Below are 18,452 nucleotides of genomic sequence, written 5' to 3'. Positions count from 1 at the left end.
GTAACCAGACGTGAACCAGACCAGACCACCGAAAACGTTACCAGCAATACAATTTACGTTTAAAAAAAAATTAAGTCCCATTTGTTAGGCCCGGTCGGTTTGGTTTGGACCTACTTTCTATGGGACTTGTTACATTCTGTGACGGAACCCTTAGTGCGTGAGTCTGACTCGCACTTGACCGATTTTTTGTGTATTTTTAGAACACGTACATACGAGTATATTTAGATACAAAATATTTTACTTACTACAATACTTGTATTTTTACATCGTGGTGTATCCATTAACCAGCATTCTGTTGTTAGTTTCTACCACAACCTTCAAATACCCATTAAATACTGGTTTCTGCCTCACCATTGATACCAGAACCGAAGTAGATTTTACAACCGAAATACCTAATACCATTTTAATACATTACTGAATGAGTAGGCAACATAACGGTACCAATTTGCGCAAAAACCATGTCAATGTTCTGGTTTTGACGACAGACCAACGTGGCCACACGCGAGGACTTTGACGTAATAGTTTCAAAGTCCAATTTCCTTCAATTTGAGAACGACGAGGACCTGTCACGCCAGATAGACGCGACTAAATCAATGGCTTTGTCCGCATTTGTAATTGATTATAGTGTTTATATTTATAGTTTAGTTTTACAGTTGTGTTGATTGAAAGATCTTAGCTTTAAGTAGTTGGATGACTTGCGTCGTTGGTGTTTGCTTTACGTGGCTCTAGTTGGGCGCGGTGAGCGATTTTTGTGTTCATCGCGAGTTCTGCCAGGTGACCACAAGCGACGAGTCTCCGCTTCGCAATGAACAGAGAAGATTGATATATTTGCACATTTGGTGCTCTTCCACTGCGCGGTTTAAACGTTCCTTTCTGCCTCACACGTGTAAAATGTGGAATGGACTCGCTGCTGAGGTTTTTCCATCTAGCTGTGATTTAGGTACCTCCAAAAATCGAGTGTATCGCCTATTGCAAGGCCGGCAACTCTCACTCACTATCAGGATCAGGATCACTTACCACCAGGTGACCCGTCGGCTCGTTTGCCAGCTATTCGATAAAAAAAAACATGAACAATACGAGACAGGCATCTAAAATACAAATCATGCTTATCCTAATAATTCCTACCGCTAATATTATAAATGCGAAAGTTTGTATGTGATGTGGTGTAATTATGTCTCACAGACGTTATGTCTGACTCATTCACGCTAACACTGCTGGACGGATTTGGATGAAATTTGTTGTGTAGATATCCGGAATAACATTTGATAATATATTTATATTCAGATTAATTCTGTGGAATACCCTCGGGAGTTCAGTAAAATCCTGGAATTTCAATTAAAATACTGGATCTAATTGGATTGCAATTGGATTCCAATCACTAAAGATATAAATCTGACTGCGGAGACGGAGCGGTGCGGCGCGGCGCGGAGGCGGTACGCTGTAATATTCGAGCTAACGTGAAAGAGGCCACACAGTATACCGCGCGGGAAATAAGCGTGGCGCGGTATGTGTGGCCTTTTTTACGTTAGCTCGAATATTACAACCGGTACCGCCTCCGCGCCGAACCGCTCCGCCTCCGCTGTCAGATTTCTCTTTATCGGCTCCTTTCAAATCTTTACGACTCCGCGGAGTTACATACTACGACCTGCCTGCTGGATAGTTAGTATTCTTTGCCGCTGGCGTCTAGTCTACCGCCGGTGGATGTCCCGGCCGTTCACTTCCACCAGCCACAAAACTAACTACAATCTAATTAACGTTATACTTCCATTATAATCGTGACCTCATATAACGCGTAATGAATGGACGGGCATCTAATAACAATAAACAATAACCGTGTTTATTGAAATCCTTGGCAGCCCTCGGCAAACAATGGCGGATAACTATATTGATTAACATCCATTTACAGAGCGGTTTTGACGGAAATTGGAAATAATTGTAATTCATAAGTATATTTACGAGTTACAGCACAATTTATGGGACAAGGCTGGCTAAAAGTTGTGTAACGTAAATGTCGTGTGAGCGAGAGAGAGAGGCATTTATTTACTTACACACTAGCTTACCCGCGACTCCGTCCATGCAGAATTCATTGGTCGCTATCCCGTGGTAACTATGCCTTTTCCGAGATAAAAACTATCCTATGTCCTTCTCCGGGACCCAAACTATCTGTGTACCGAATTTCATCTAAATCGGTTGAGTGGTTCAGATGTGATGAAGTAACAAACAAACAGACTTATATACTAACTTTCGCATCTGTAGTATCAGTGTAGTACTTATGTAGTAAATACACATGTATGCATGGTGCTGACCCTCTATTGCTAAAGTCATAACTTATATAATAAGAACAGTTTTATCAGACCACATTTTTAATTTTCATTCAATTTTTAGGGAATAATCGAGACAAACTAACAGAAATGCAACGTTGCCAGCTCAGCAGGTATAAACGCTCTTAAATTAATATTAAAGGAGGCTTATTTAACACCATGATGCCAGACAGAACATCAATGGTTGTCATAATAAAATGACAAAGAAGCGGAAGCTTGCTGGCTGCCATCCAACACGAGTGACGACCTGAAATTACCCTATTTATGTAGGTAAGTATAGATAGGTGCTTATAGCACCAAATGTCAAGGCAAGGTGTATCAGGGGAAAATGGCGAAGAAAGTTGAATCTACTGTATATACAGATATAAGAACGGAAAACGAACACGATGTCATTTTGATACTTAACATCAAAACAACAACATTAAAATTGGATTTATAATCATTAATCATCAAACTCTCTAGTTTGTGTATTTTTTATGCAAACAGACAGCAACCAGTTACAGATCTATTGAATAATATTTCTCCAACATATTTTGTCGGATAACTTCGTATATATCTTGCTGTCTCAGTTAACTTTAGTAAGCTAGTTGAGAAAGCAAGATAAATACCTAGGTACGAACTTTTTCGACAAAATACAATGCCAAACATTATTCACTGCAGCTCTAGTTTTAAACTGCGCTAATTAACCTAACTTTATATAGGTAAGTATCGGTTTTGTTTGAGGCTTAGAATACTCGTAAGTTATAATTGATTTGGATAGGTATTTAACTAAATGTAAACAAACTTCAGCTGCCAGATTTGGTACATTAAAGGATTTTAAACATTTTACTTATCTATCATTGTAATACAAACTAGACAGTCTATTTCAATTTCAATACAGAAATGTAAATGTTTAGATAGTTTAATGGGGGAATTTCAATATTTAAGACAGCAATTGATATTGTTTTGTTTAAGTACATTTAGTTAAAAACCAAGTATAGTTTTAGTTTTATTTGTCTTTGCTTTTCATAATGTATTGGTTAGTTTTTGCTGTAAGAGTACATATATAAAAATGTGTACGTAGTAACTCGTTGTATTTACATACTTAGGTACAGATTTCTGTATGTCACGAATTTATGTTCATACGTCGCAATAATTTAAAGGAATGAAGTTGGTTTTAATGTTTCTTTAATTTACACGTCACGTTTATATGATTATAAAAAGAATTAAGTAATTAAATAGTAAGTATTTATTAAAATAACTTGCTAATTTTAACTACATGAGAGAGTTGTCAACAGCTGAGCTCAGTTGTCGGGTGTCTAAGAAAAAATGAGTTTGAAGTAATTTTAACTTTGTATGTAAAAGAGTGTTACTCCACAACAAAAAATGATTTTGTTTTCATAGCAATTAGATACGGAGGTATAACAATATTTTAGGTAGTGCCACGAGAGTTGAAGTGAATGATTATTGGTTACACACACACAGCTATAAAAAGAACTGATTGCACAAAAGGTGAATGAATTAAATGAATGAGTAAACTCTGGTGGTACCTACCTATACACAAAAGAGAAGCGGATCTGTGACAGCTGTTACATCAGCAAGTGCAACGTTTCGAATAAAAACAATGTACAATGATCATGTAGTGATACATTACTTGCTAATTTATTTTAATAAAACATTATGAAAGCACATTACGTTTATTAGTTTACTTACTACTACCAAATACCCATAAAATTTGCGGTTAAAGCAAAAATACGACATGTATACGGCACGCTCCGCCACTCAATCAAGGCACTAAATGCCAACTAAAATAACACGTGACTAAGTACGAAGATTGTGTTTTTAACCCCCGACGCAAGAAGACGGGTGTTATAAGTTTGACCGCTGTGTCTGTGTGTCTGTCTGTGGCACCGTAGCTCTTAAACGGGTGGCGGTTTTTTTATTTGAAATTGGGTTTTCTAGCGATGGTTTTAGACATGTTTCATCAAAATCGGTTTAGCCGTTTTTGAGATATTGAACTTTGAAATGACAAAGTCGGGGTTTTCCAACTTTTTGTTGGTTATAGTAATGATAGTAAGTACCTACAATACAACTTATAGGAATTTTTCTATTGCATTTCTAAATGCATATAACATTAGCTTTGTATTAGCAATTATTAAGGTTAGTAGGTGTTAGTGTTAATTTTCATTGTACACTATTAAATGTCACTTGAGTATGGTTGTCATTTTTCTTATAGCAAATTACCATTAGGTACTTATAACAAAATCATCAGTATACAACGTGTTAATTAAATAACTGAAAATCTCAGATCCCGCAACTGTTTTTTTTAGTTAATGCTTATATACAAATAACTTCCTGCTTTAAAGTAAGTATAGTGTAATCGACTCTATACTCTTGATTCTGAACAAACTACCTACTAACTACTGTCAGATTTTCAGTTGGGTAATTAACACCTTGTACATAATATATTTAAGTGGAGATTTGATTTCCTGAAATAGGGATGACGACTGGGTCAAAAATATATCATTCTATTTAGTCCGACAGTTAGATTATGGAAAAATATGGGACACGTATTTTTTGGTTTATCAAATTATTAAAATCGATAAACGTATAGATCATCAAACTTGCGAAGTGGGGGCGTCTGATGACGTCACTATTAAGTAAATATCGTAATCACTTGAAACTTCTTGTTTGTCAAACAAAAGAAAAAATACGTGCACAATATTTTTTAATTATCTAACTGACGGACTAAACAGTTCTTTTAGTCGTCTAGCCTATTCCAGAAGAGGGCAGGTTAAGAAAAATAATGAATACTTTTTACAATGAATTTATTTCAAAAACTTAAATATTTATAAATTAACAATTTACCTACTATGCACAATATAAATAAGTAATTCATTTGTATACGGACGAGTAATCGCGGGTTTTATAAAACGTTTTATATTACAGTAAAGTTAACAATATTTAAGGCAATTTTATATCACAATATTTTTACGGAATGCACTGAAATATAATATACCTACATTTTATTTTGTTTTGTGTATAATAAATATGATATCAACAAGAATGTACAGGCCCATCGCGCCGTACGATTATTGCAACAATTAATACTATCAATCTCAGTTATAATTATTTTGCTCTAGTATCTAAAATATTAAATTAATTTGACTAATTTATTATTATGCTCAGTAAAGTAATTTATTGACAGTGAATATATTTCCAACCGGATATTTATATCTTAAGTGAAAAATAATTGATAAGGTTGAAATATATTCATTGTCAATCGAGCAGCGAGTAAATTTTAGGACGCATTTAAGTAGACTTAATTTCGCCATTTATGTAGCTAAAGATAATGCCATAGCCCGTAACTTGTAATAGTAGTTTCTGACCATCTTCAAACGTGCACGTTACACCCTATGTCATTACCCCCATTATCCTTTTACACTTTTATGGCTACTGACTAAGGCTAGTGACATGGTTTAAATACCTACGTACTAGTTTATAAAAATACGCAACAACATTGCATAAGAAAAAAAAAGTACCGAAAATCCAGTAAAAATACAGTCAAAGCTGATGCTCGTCAACTTTTAACACGTTAATTAATTATTAAAACACGTTCGCTTCAAATTAACAACATTATGAGAAATCATGACTGATTCAAGTAAAAATAGAATGAGAATTTCATAAACAATACAATTGGAATGCTATCGATAGCAAAGATAAGATAAAAACTACAGCATCGATAGAAGAAAACAATTGGTTGCAATCCGTGTGCACTATTCTAGATATAAAAATAAGGCACGCTATTTGACACTACTGACTTCACGAAGGCACTCGTTAGGAATGTGAAATGTTAAGTACAATGTTAATACTAGAAATTTGAAAGGAAATACAATCTAATGACCCACCGACGTTCAGCAATTGCGGTCATCAAGCACAGTGAAATATGAACGCGATACAGTCTCATTTATAACATCCATCAATCTCTTGCTGTGAAACTTTAGCATTCAATCTTCTGAACATGAATTCGCGTTTTCGTGCAATTAAATGCATCCACGTGGCGAGAGGCTGACGGCGCTCTGGCAACCTCTGATACTGGCGGGAAATAGAAAACAATCGAATATCAGACGTATGAATAGCACTTTATTAATAGCGACATTGTAACACTGGGAGCGAATTCCAGTGTAATCATTGCTTTTTACGACCGGCAACGTTCCCACAGCGTCGAAGGAAAGCCAGCACAATAGCCGCCGGAGGCAGGCGACGTCGCAAACTGGGAAAGCGTCACAACCGACCAGTTCTTTCAGTAGCTATCTTTAAACAATAGGAAGAAACTTACTCACACGTCGAAGGAGTTCGGATCATATATCGGCCGCTTTCCAAGCGCGCATGCGCGAGATAATTGCTGTTACGGATAACCATCATTTGCATTGTTCGCGATCGGGAGAAAATTAATTGCTCCGCCGCCGATTGATCGATGAAAGAAATCGATCAGCTGAAGTCGCCTGCGCATTGGTGCCGTTACGTGGCAAAAAATACTGTAACTACTTTATTCGGCCGTCGCAAAGATCACTCACACTCGCGTCCCGTTCATTAGATTGTCCGCTGCACCGTATCGTGTTTCGCACTAGATAAAGTTACCGAAACCCACACATTTTGGCTCCGAGTTTCACCGACCGCGTTTGGCGACGAGCGCCCGATTGGTACATTCTAACATCCCGTGTGCTAACTGCTACTAAGCGGCGCCAGTTTCATGCTTCTGCTGTATGATGGACTCCCACTGCGCAATGAGCCGGGTGGAGCTCGGCGCGAGGAACTCCTGCCCGGGGCTCAGCTCGCAAAGCTCCGCGAGAGACTTCGCTGGCTTCAGGCTCCCGATGGACTCATGGCCCGAGCTATTCCGCGGCGACGGCGACCGCAGCTCCTCATTCAACGCCTCATACAATTCTCCTATCGACTTCGTCGCCTTCAATTTCCCCGGCATCGGGATCTCCTCGTCCTCCGATTCCGAACTGGTCTCATTGTCGCTCAGTTCTAAATCGAAGGGCTTTTGTTTCTTCCTCATACGTTTGAGTTCGTATTCTCTATCCTTCATGTCTTGGAGTTCCTTCTGGATTTTCTCCTCAACAGGTACGTAGCCTTTCCGAACAGGTTTGCCTTCGGGGGTACGTGTGATGATCGGCGGGCTCGTGGGGCTGATGATGACGGGCGCGATGGCAACTGGTGACGGCGTGAACGCGAGTGGCGGCGGCGCGAAGGCCGTAGGCGAGGTAGGAGTCAAGGGGGACGTGACCGGCAGCTTGCCTTTGTTGGCTATGAACCTCTGCATCATCCCCTTCGTGCCGGTTTGGGGGGTGAAGCGGCGCGTGTAGCCATTGGTATTGGTGTTGAGGAGCGTCGGGGTGACCGGCGGCGCGGGGGCGATCGGCCCGAGCAGCTGCGACGTGGACACGGCGCGGTTCAGCGCCCGCGCCGGCTTCTCCGCGTCCCCATTCATATGGCCATTCTGATGATTCACCTCGATGGTCGACTCGGACATCAACCGGTTCACTCTAAAATGCCCCTCCTTGAATTCCCTTTCTCTTTCAGTGACCTCGATGATTTCTCTCTGGATCCTGGAGAGTGGATCCTCCTTCAGCAGCGACTGGAAAAAAAGAAGACGGCGCGTTAGAAGGCAATAAAATCACAAATAGCTAGAAAATGATCTGAGCCGCTTTCATCAGATCATAACTTATGTTTATGTGCAATATGTGCATGTTTATTCCAATTTTAATTGCTTAATTAGAATATTTACGTTGGCGTGTAATTACTGAGTTGTAAATTAAATTCTCGTACCATTCTACGTACGAAAAGTGCACGTCATGTATGTATACGGAGTGGGTAGCGGAATATAATGGGCGGTCGGCGTCTGGGTCAACCGCGGACGCAGTGACCTTAAAAGATACGAGTTATCGATCGAGAGAACGAGTTATTGATATAATTCAGTGCGGCTTAATCGTGTTGCCTAGTTTACTAGTTCTAGAAAAAACCTTACGTGCAAATTTGAAATGACGGACGTGACTAATTGCCGGTTAGGTCCGCGTTTTGTGCGGGGAATCTGATACGTTATCGGGAAGCGATTAATAAAATTAGTTACGTGTAATCCGATGCATCTGATAAACGTTTCCGTTCTCGAAATTCCAAATTTGGCGAAGCCCTTTTGTTTTTAATAATTATCTCGTTACAATCGTTTCGTGTCAATTATTTCTGTACATTTGGAACTTTTGTTTCATTTAAGAGCGTTTATACCTATTGCGCTGGCAATGTTGCATTTTTGTTAGTTTTTCTCGATTATTCCATAAAAAAATAATGAAAATTAAAAATGTGGTCTGACGCTCTTAAAGTAAGAGAGGAATGATTAACTCCTTCAGTATGCCATAAATAATACAACAGGGCAACTTCTTATCTTGAGCAACGACCTTGAATGCGTAAAAGCGAATTTAACATTTCTTAATAGTAAAGTACATCCACAAACATGCCCCCAATACTCAAAAAGTTTATCGACATCTGTACTAACTAATTCACTGTTCATTTCAGGCACGCTTAACAACTCTCTCTTCAGGCTCTTCTTTTGCCAGCTTATGCCTACCTCGTGTCGTGATCGGATAAACGTCACCTGTCCTGAATATCAATCAATCAATCACTTATTCGCTGTAAACATGATGCTTAATGAGTGTTAATATAAGTAGCTGACAAAGCTTCAGATTCACATGTTTAATTATAGGTGCTATTGAAAGAGAGGGTATACGTCCGTCACCCATCGTTCGTCCGTAGGACGTCCACCAATGAGATGGACAGATGACCTAGTTAAAGCCGTGGGTGCGTTTATGCCGGCCGCTTCCAACCGAAGCAGCTGGAGGTCCATATGGGATGCCAATGCCAAAAGTTTACGACTTACAGCTGATAAGAAATATAATGATGTTGATAATAGGATGTACACAATAGGGGTTGGAGAATTCGTGCAGAATCATTATGAGGAAATATCGGAGCCGAATCAGGACAACTTTCATCGGACGCTGCGCAAGCGCAAGGGCAGATCTGCGTCATGCAGGACAGTGAAAGTAAAGCAAATGAAAAAATCAGCACCATTTACAACTGTGTGAAACATTCGGCTGTGTGCCGGATGTCTTGTAGCAAGCTTGTATCTTGTATATTGATGATAATAACATACTCGGGATTTTAGTTCGGTCCTTATTTTTGGAAATTATTAGGCCGTGGTGGTGGTGGCCTAGTGGTTTGACCTATCGCCTCTCAAGCAGAGGGTCGTGGGTTCGAACCCCGGCTCGCACCTCTGAGTTTTTCGAAATTCATGTGCGGAGTTACATTTGAAATTTACCACGAGCTTTGCGGTGAAGGAAAACATCGTGAGGAAACCTGCACAAGCCTGCGAAGCGATTCAATGGTGCGTGCGAAGTTCCCAATCAGCACTGGGCCCGCGTGGGAACTATGGCCCAAGCCCTCTTGTTCTGAGGGGTGGCATGTGCCCAGCAGTGGGACGTATATAGGCTGGGATGATGAGATGATGTGCAAATTTTTTGTATAGATATCGTTTAATATGAGATTGAATAAAATGGAGGAGGGAGGAGGTAAACTTTACAGAGGTAGACCATTTAAATCGTTTTACTTTAATTGAGTACAAGGGATGGCAATATTTTGTAAAGAAATTAAGTTTGTCAAAAATCTATTCATCTAAAAGATACGAACCATAAGATAAGACGATATATGCATATCGGGTCCGAATATACCTATGTTAGTTTAGCAGGGTTGGTCAAACCCAGGCCCGCGGGGCACCAGGGGCTCCGCCAAGGCATTTTTTGCCCGCCAACACGTTGAACAGCCAGCGTTTCTTGTTTGTGTATAACTTTAATAGGTATAGGTGAAAAACTTAAGATGCCCTGTTGTATGTAGTAATGCACAAAATTGATATGGGAGTTAAGTATTTTTTGGAATATGGAACGTCGACGTCTAGATGCGGCTCAAAGTAAATAATAGTGCATCTAAAAGTAATGGCCCGGCGCCAACCAAACTAAAAAAAATTGCCCACCTATAAAATCGATTGACATATAACCTAACCAACAAAACGTTGGAAAACGCCCGACTTTGTCACTTCAATGTTCAATATCTCAAAAACGTCTGAACCGATTTTGATAAAACATGTCTAAGAACCATCGCTAGAAAAGTCATTAATAAAAAACCGCATTCATATCGGTCCACCCGTTTAAGAGATACGGTGCCACAGACAGACATGTCAAACTTATAACACCCCTCTTTTTGCGTCGGGGTTTGAAAAGTAGAGGCCCGGCGCCATCTCAAACTAAAAAAAATTGCCCATTTAAAAAATCGATTGACGATGGCAGCCTTGATTTAAAGCATAGTATCTACATACATGTAAATAGAAAAAAAAGGGGAAGAAAGAGAAACGACGCGCCAAAATATGAAATACATACGTTTGTTACGTACATGCGTCTTGTGTCGGATTTCATTGAATCGGTTTACTTGATAAAAAATACTTTCGCTTTCAATACTTATTAGGTATGAATTATTAACGCAAGCGTGGCTTTATAAGTAAATTGAATGTGCCCCAGTTACAGACCGCTTTAAAGAAACACCATATATGTAAATTCCGCACATACTAACCTACTTTGTTGCATAACAAACATTTTTATATACTCGTATTAATCTAATTTTAAATGTATTGTTAAGTTTTCATTTAGTTTCATAAGTTTTGCAAATGATTTTCACTGGTTTTTACTTCAATATTTTGTTTACTAGCCTCAAGCCATCATTAGACTTTACCCCACCAGACCTTTATTAGACAAACATAAAAAAACATCACGAAAAGTCTAACGATTCACGAAGAAAACTAAATTAGCCTATGACCTCTATTTGACATTGAGAAAATGCAATAAAAAAGACATCAACGCGTATAACTAAAACACGCTTAAGAATCAGTCGAAGAAACTCAATCACCTTTGCATATTCAATTTCGCTATGATTTCTTTGGCAAACGTATGGGATGTCAAATAATGTCAATATGACATTTTTTTTAATCAAACAGCTGGCAAACGAGAATGCGGGTCACCTGATGGTAAGTGATCACCGCCGCCCATGGCACCTACAGCCTTATTAGGATTGCGGGTGCGTTGCCGGCCTTGCAATAGGCGATTCACTCACCTCTTTGTGATATTAGTAGCACAAAGTTATCTACTACCCTGGTACGTAATTCAGATTCCTCGACTAGGTAAACTCTCGTTTGGCTATCCGTCCGAGGCAGAGGCACACTTTGATGGAGATTCTTTAGGACGTCCACTGTTGGTTAGAAGTGGCCATCATCACCGTGAACCCGCGACTTTAACCAGGTCATCCGTCCATCTCGTTGGTGGACGTCCTACGCTGCGCTTGCCGATCCGCGGTCTCGATTTGAGAACATTTTCGGCCCCAACGGATATCAGTACTATGAGTTAATATGCGGTTGTAGACATTTACTTGACCGAAGATTTAACGGCTGATTTGACATTGTTATAGTAACTGGCTGCAACGCACGCTGATGCAAAGGCAACTGGGTTACGCTTCGATTCACCGGGTCAAGCCCTTATGGCAGGGCCGTAACATAACACGCTGGTGTGGCCGCGGCAAGGCAGGAAGATGTAATGATACATCATACTCATACATCGCTCGCCGTTCCCATTCCCCGCGGGAGTAGTTTGTCTCAGATTGCATGTGGAGTGCCGACAGGGAACTTCACTTAGAAAATAGTAGCAGAGAAGGTAAAAATTGTTGTTCATTTATTGATTACAAATGGAACTTTACATGTCGCACTCCTAGATCAAGGGTGTATCAAATTATCAATGCACTCGAAATAATCCACCATTAAAATGTATACCTTAAACTAATGAAGTCTTAATTAAAATGGGGTGTTATTTTGAGTTGATACAGCAGGGCTACTACGAAACTCGAAACTCGAAGTTCATGTCGTGCGATCCCTCTGACACTTATACTATTTAATACGAAAGCGAGAGGAAAGGTACGACACGAACTTCGAGTTTCGAGTTTCATAGTAGCCCTGCAGGTGTGCGATGTAAGTATCTTTTACAGTGCTTTCAGAAAGACAATCATTGCCAAGAATGCGACGCAAAAACTTAGCTATTTAGGTTGTACCTTGTTGGCTTGGATTTTATTTGCGGACGTTTACTTACACGATTCATCTGTTTATTTCTGCTCAGCTGTTTCTTTAGAGGCAAATATGGACTAAGTAGAGGTAACTATATTACAGACATAATTGCCTACTATGTATACTAACTTATTTTAATCAGAGGCCGTATTGAGTAACGTTTCTGATGCTCGCGATCCCAATCAAGTGACAGTTTTTGCAATACGGCCACAGGTAAGTGTAAGGTTTTTTGGCCTGAAGTTGAATTGAAGTTATTGGAGAATCTACGTATACCTAATTTATTACCTACTCTTAATGAAGAGTTGAAGAACCTTATCATTAAGTGCCTTAACAGCATAAGTAAGTTGATCATCAATACCACCGCCTATTGTATCAATTTGTATCGCATGCAATTTGCAATTAACATGTTATTTACATGAACAATGGCACTACCTATAAACGTGACCGGCATCATTAAACTCGAGATTACGTGGGACAATCGATACTTTATTAAAAAGATCACTAATTCCCCGAATGATAAGACAATGGTTTGTTACAGCGACAAATAAAATGGAACAATATCGCCGATATCGGTTTATCAATGTCGAGATATTATAACGCGCGATGTGGCAGTGGCAGGGTCGGCTGCTAAATTACTTTAGGCAAAATAATTTACTTAAAACTATAGGTATTTAACTTAGCTACTTGTTTTTTTTTAACGGTTGAAATGAGGTAAACAATCTTGACGTGTCTTTTACGGAAATAAACTTTAATGAAATAGGTAATAACAGCTAGTAAGTAACAGTATGTTAAATTTATGATGTGACCAGTAACTAGTCAATCATATTGATATATATGGTTGCCGTAACTAATAAAAAGAGAGGTCAAGATTGTTTATCTCATTTCTATTGCTAAAAAACCGATGTGGTATCACGAGTAATGGTACTAAATGATACAGCTACAGCCACAACAGCCAACGGTTACCTGGTACAGTTTCGTTCCCAAATAGCGAGCTTTCTCGCATTCCCTAAGTTCACACTGCGCTAATTACGCCGTAACCCGAGCCGTGACCTTAGCTACAATAAAAACGGTACTCACTTCACCCATAGTGAATGTTATGTTATCCAAGCTGGCACAGAACTAACACTCGCGTACGGTCATGTCTGTTGACGACACGTGCGGCTCGAGCGGCGGCCGGCGGGCTAACGTCCTCGCCTCGCGGCCGAGCGCCGCGCCGCGGCCGGCACGCCGGTGACAGGCGGCCAGAGAAACGGCGGGGGGCGGGGAGGAGGCGACAGCGATTTTACACCTGCAGGGCCAGGGTCTGAGACTTATACTATTTAATACGAGAGCGAGAGGGACCGCACGACACTAACTTCCAGTTTCGAGTTTCGTAGTAGGCCTGCTGAGCCGAGAGAGCATTTGCATTGGTTGGTAGCCGTAGGTATAAGTAGCGATTTGCAAAACAAACTCTATATCCTACCCATTTGCTCGTTTGCCATCCAGTCGAATAAAAAAAAATACTCCAGGGGTGGCAAACTTGACACAAGATCACTGTTTATTGACGAAACCATGCGATCTACCAATTACACCATCATCAGCCAGAAGACGTCCACTGCTGAACAAAGGCCTCCCCCTTAGAACGCCACAATGAACGACAACTCGTCACTTGCATCCACCGGTTACCCGCAATTCTCACGATGTCGTCAGTCCACCTAGTGGGAGGTCTGCCAACGCTTCATCTTCCGGTTCGCGGTCGCCGCTCGAGAACTTTTCTCCCCCGCCCCCGCTATACTCTATTTAAACCGCTGTAGTAGATAGCACATTTTCGCAATAAGTCTCAGAGGCTTCCTTGATGAATACAATGAGGCTTACTGAGAAAAGGTTGTGTGTAGCTTAGCTTACGCCAGTTTACCTAAAATTTGAGTAATGTAGTTCGCAAAACCTTTTCTCAGTTGTCTGAGGATTATCAACTCTTATCAATGAACTAAAATAATTTCCTTGCTCACCCGCGACCTTACGATAGCTAAGCTTATGCAAAATATGCGTGTTCATGCAGTTCCTCCACCTCCACACTGTAAGAACACACACAAATCACACAAACCCATCTATCACCACCACCACACTACACTGACGCGTTTCGAACTCAACCAGAGCTCATCTTCAGAGTGACACAACCGTACACCATGCTACCAGTAGTTAGAGTTGTTGTGTTGGTTGTTGTTGTTGTTTGAGTCTGGTCTGGTACAATATTTGCAAGTCCTCTTGAACCTCCCCCCGCTCTTCTTCTAGCCCCACACAGCCGCGAGAGTGAGAGGGCTCGATAACGTTACCTGTAGAAAAGAGAAAGGGGCATAACACCTTACAACACCGGCTGCATCGCCGCTGCTTTACCGACGCGACGATCGACGATTCATCATGGCGGCCGTTCCCGCCATTTTGTAATTCGAACGCGGATGTACGCTTCGACGGTTAAAGGAGGGTAGTGTTTAGACCGGGTGCGGCAGGATATGGGTGAAGGCCCGCTTCCGATGAAGACATTTGGGTCAGTTTGCTGTAATTAAATCTGACACCAGTTTTTATATACGAAACCTCGCAAGTGAGGCCGGTCGAAGTTAGAGGGTTTCATTATGATATCATAATTTTCAATTATTAAGTTATTGAGTTAATTAAAATTTTGCTGAGATTAGTTGTTATAAATTTATTTTTCAAAAAAGCAGATGTTTGGGTTGGTTTGACAACACATTTACCACTCAAGGGTTCACTGGCAGATATCCCTTCAGGGATAAGTCCGCCTTTGTGTTTTTCTGTTTGTAACCTACTTGTATTTACTTTTTCGTACAATAGAGTTTTGCTATATTACTACTACATTTTGGATCAGCCAAATCAACCCAATACTCCTGTACAGGTTATGGTCCCTCATGCGAATTTTTGTCTATATCCATACCATAGTCACGTTACCATATCATACCATACCATGTTACCTCCATACCATAGTTGTTATGTTAGCACTATTATAATATATTCTGTGCCATAGTGTTTGGACTTTGGACAGGGCAAAATTACCTGAATGTTGAACTTTTTCTCAGTAACTGTAAATACTCAAACTCCCTGGAAGCTGAGCAGTAATTTTCAGTATGATATAAAATTGATTTGGAAATTTTCCAACTTGTTTTTTTTATTAAGTAATTAAATTTACGTTACTTGCATAGTTTACTATGTGCATTTAAATATGGATCTAAATTTAAAATAATACCATTTGGTAAACATTCAGATAGTTTAGTTATGGATCTGTCCATCAGAGAACAGTATTGAAAGTATCTAGTAGATTTTGCATAGTTCTTTATAAAGTTATTGTAATTTGAACATCAAACTCTATCATAAATGACATATATTAGCATTAGGAGGTTATATGGTAAAACAGTTAAGAATCCTTTAAACAGAAAGTCACATGTACAATAAACTTACTATATTTCTTTATGTAAATCTATGACTAGAAGCCTTACATAATCAGTCAGTGAATATACCACAAGTTTGAGAGGAACTACTAGATTTAAACTTAAGTCAAAGGCGGTTTTAACTGCAGTTTGAGTTGCAAGTCCATGTGGCTGACTCTAAGGTGCCGAGACAGGTCACTGTTCCGAAAGAATCCACGGGAGCAATGCTGACAGATGAAAGGAGTGTGGTTAGTATGCTGCTTTAGTAAATGGAACTCTAACATCATAGCTGTTGGGAACGTTTTTGTACAGTCTCCGATAGAACACTTGAATTTTGCAGCATTCTCATGCCGAAAAGCCATGTGGTGCGTCAGACTTCGCTTCGTAGCAAACTTCTGCTGACAGACAGCACACACAAAAGGTTTTTCACCAGTATGTTTACGCATATGGACCTCCAAGTCCGAAAACGTCTTCAAACAAATGCTGCACTGCCCCGATTTTTCTGAATGCTTCCTTCGTATGTGAGTCTTGAGATTCCCTTTCATGGAAAAGGTCATACCGCAGTAGTTGCAAATATTCTGTTTTTTATTAACATGCACGTGTTTCATGTGCACATTTAATGCGGTTTTGGTCTTCATAGATTTACTGCACAGGTGGCAGCAAAACTTTTTCTCATCGCTGTGGACTAATAAATGTTTTTTAGCCACCGTTTTATCAGCAAACTTTCTATTGCAAATGGTACATGAGAAAGGTTTTTCTCCGGTATGAATTCTTTTGTGACGAATGAGGGATGCTATTTGTCTGAATCTAAAAGGACAGTACGGACAGGGGTACGGTCTCTCATCAGTATGCACCCTCATATGGGTTATAATTTCATTTTTCCTAAAGAAGCTGCTGCCGCAAGTTTCGCATGTATATTTTCTCTCTCTTTCTGTGTGATAAGTCTCGGAATGTCTTTTTAAAGCTCCTTTGGTGGGAAATCGTGCGTCACATGACGTGCATGGGTAAGGTCGCTCTCCGGTGTGTGTTCGTATGTGTATCTCCATGGCAGAAGGGCTGGAAGCCATGTGCCCGCATGTAACACACTGGATGGGCTCCATTTTGCTTTTCTTTCGTTTCTTGACGTATTTTGGCTTCTTTTGCTTATAATTACCTTCAAGCTCTTCCCAACAGGAGTTTCCGCTGTCGAAGCCAGTGAAATCGATGTAGCCATCATCGGGCTCTTCTTTAATTTCTTCCTTCTTAATGTTTAAAGCTGTTTCGGGCTTAGTATCAAGTTTGATGGACTTTAGAGCTTGATCAGACGCCTCACATTTGATTACAAATGCGTAAGATATGGTGAGCTCCGCGCTGCAATTATCACATATCATGCTAGGAAAACCATCGTTTTCAGCAATAATTATTTTAACGAATCCCATTATTTTGGCGCTGTACTGTAATCCGTCGTGAAATTCGAAGAGGGATATATCACCGGGTTTGTTGAGACATATACGACATATTTTTAAATCCATGGTGACTAGCAGTGTTTACACAATCAGATATCGTTTTTTATAATTCTCTTATTATTAACATTTCCTTAATTTTATTATACTTATGGCACAAATCTCATTATTAGAAAACAACAAAACAACATACCTACATAACAAAATAAAGCAAAGCGGAGTAGAGGTGGGTAAATCCGGATCTGAAGATTCAAAAGAGTCAGATCCTCAAGCGGATCCGAATCCCTTAATGACTCCTTTCAAATCTTATTGACTCCGGAGTTACTAACTCCGACTGGATCGAGCGGCTCGCCTCGCTCGTGATCGCCGTCACGCTCACTGACACTGACTCGCTCCGTCCGCCTGCTTTCGCTCTATCGGATCGGCAACTATGAAACTCGAAGTTCGTATCGTACCGTCCCTCTCGCTCTCGTATTAAATAGTATAAGTGTCAGAGGGACCGCACGACACGAACTTCGATTTTGGAGTTTCATAGTAGCCCTGCGGATCGGATCTTGGACTTGGATCTTATTATCTATGTTTGGTTGGTCGGTTCGGTTCGGTTCGTAGTAGCCCTGCGGATCGGATCTTGGACTTGGATCTTATTATCTATGTTTGGTTGGTCGGTTCGGTTCGGTACTCGGACTTGGACTAACGAACGAATCTTTCTCTCTCTCACGAATCTGTACTTCAGTTCGTTCAGTCAGCGGGTGGGGCACCGCAGTAGGTACCGTACCGACACCGACCGACCGAACCGAGCCGGGGCGGATCGGCCATAGACCGCTCGAATCAATAAAGGAGTCGGATTCAATAAGCGGATTCGGTACCGACACCGGAGCTGGATCTAGTGAGTCAGATCACTTCGCGGAGTTGAGATTACCCATGTCTAAAGCGGAGGCCGGAGAGTGAGAGGGAGCATCAAAAAACAGACAGCAATTATGATATAAAAGTATTGAGTTAAACGGAATGGATCTATTAATTTTATTGTACTGTAAACTTAGACAAATAAACAATGAAGCCCTTATTTCAGTATCAAGAAAATAAA

At 40.3% G+C, this 18,452-nt stretch overlaps 2 protein-coding genes across 2 annotated transcripts; both read right to left on the bottom strand.

The window, feature by feature from the left end:
• Positions 1-6,262: 6,262 nt before the first annotated feature.
• On the bottom strand, positions 6,263-13,714 carry mdu (mitotic spindle positioning protein meduse). The gene is made up of 2 exons (XM_074089779.1): positions 13,588-13,714; positions 6,263-7,944 (listed from the first exon to the last, which is right to left on the bottom strand). Exons 1-2 carry the CDS (start codon positions 13,594-13,596, stop codon positions 7,036-7,038), a joined length of 918 nt encoding a protein of 305 aa, XP_073945880.1. The 5' UTR covers positions 13,597-13,714; the 3' UTR covers positions 6,263-7,035.
• Positions 13,715-15,943: 2,229 nt separating this feature from the next.
• LOC141429350 (uncharacterized) lies at positions 15,944-17,747 on the bottom strand. Its single transcript, XM_074089637.1, has one exon. The coding sequence runs from the start codon at positions 17,435-17,437 to the stop codon at positions 16,049-16,051; it is 1,389 nt and encodes a 462-aa protein (XP_073945738.1). The 5' UTR covers positions 17,438-17,747; the 3' UTR covers positions 15,944-16,048.
• Between the last annotated feature and the right edge of the window lie 705 nt (positions 17,748-18,452).

This window comes from Choristoneura fumiferana, chromosome 7 (assembly GCF_025370935.1).
Source record: "Choristoneura fumiferana chromosome 7, NRCan_CFum_1, whole genome shotgun sequence".
Lineage (NCBI taxonomy): Eukaryota > Metazoa > Arthropoda > Insecta > Lepidoptera > Tortricidae > Choristoneura > Choristoneura fumiferana.
Note: the sequence above shows the minus strand (reverse complement) of the source record. Positions and strands in the feature narration are given on the sequence as shown.

Bases quoted from the DNA above. Each gene is read 5' to 3' on its own strand.
- LOC141429350 (XM_074089637.1), bottom strand. From the start codon at position 17,437: ATGGATTTAAAAATATGTCGTATATGTCTCAACAAACCCGGTGATATA.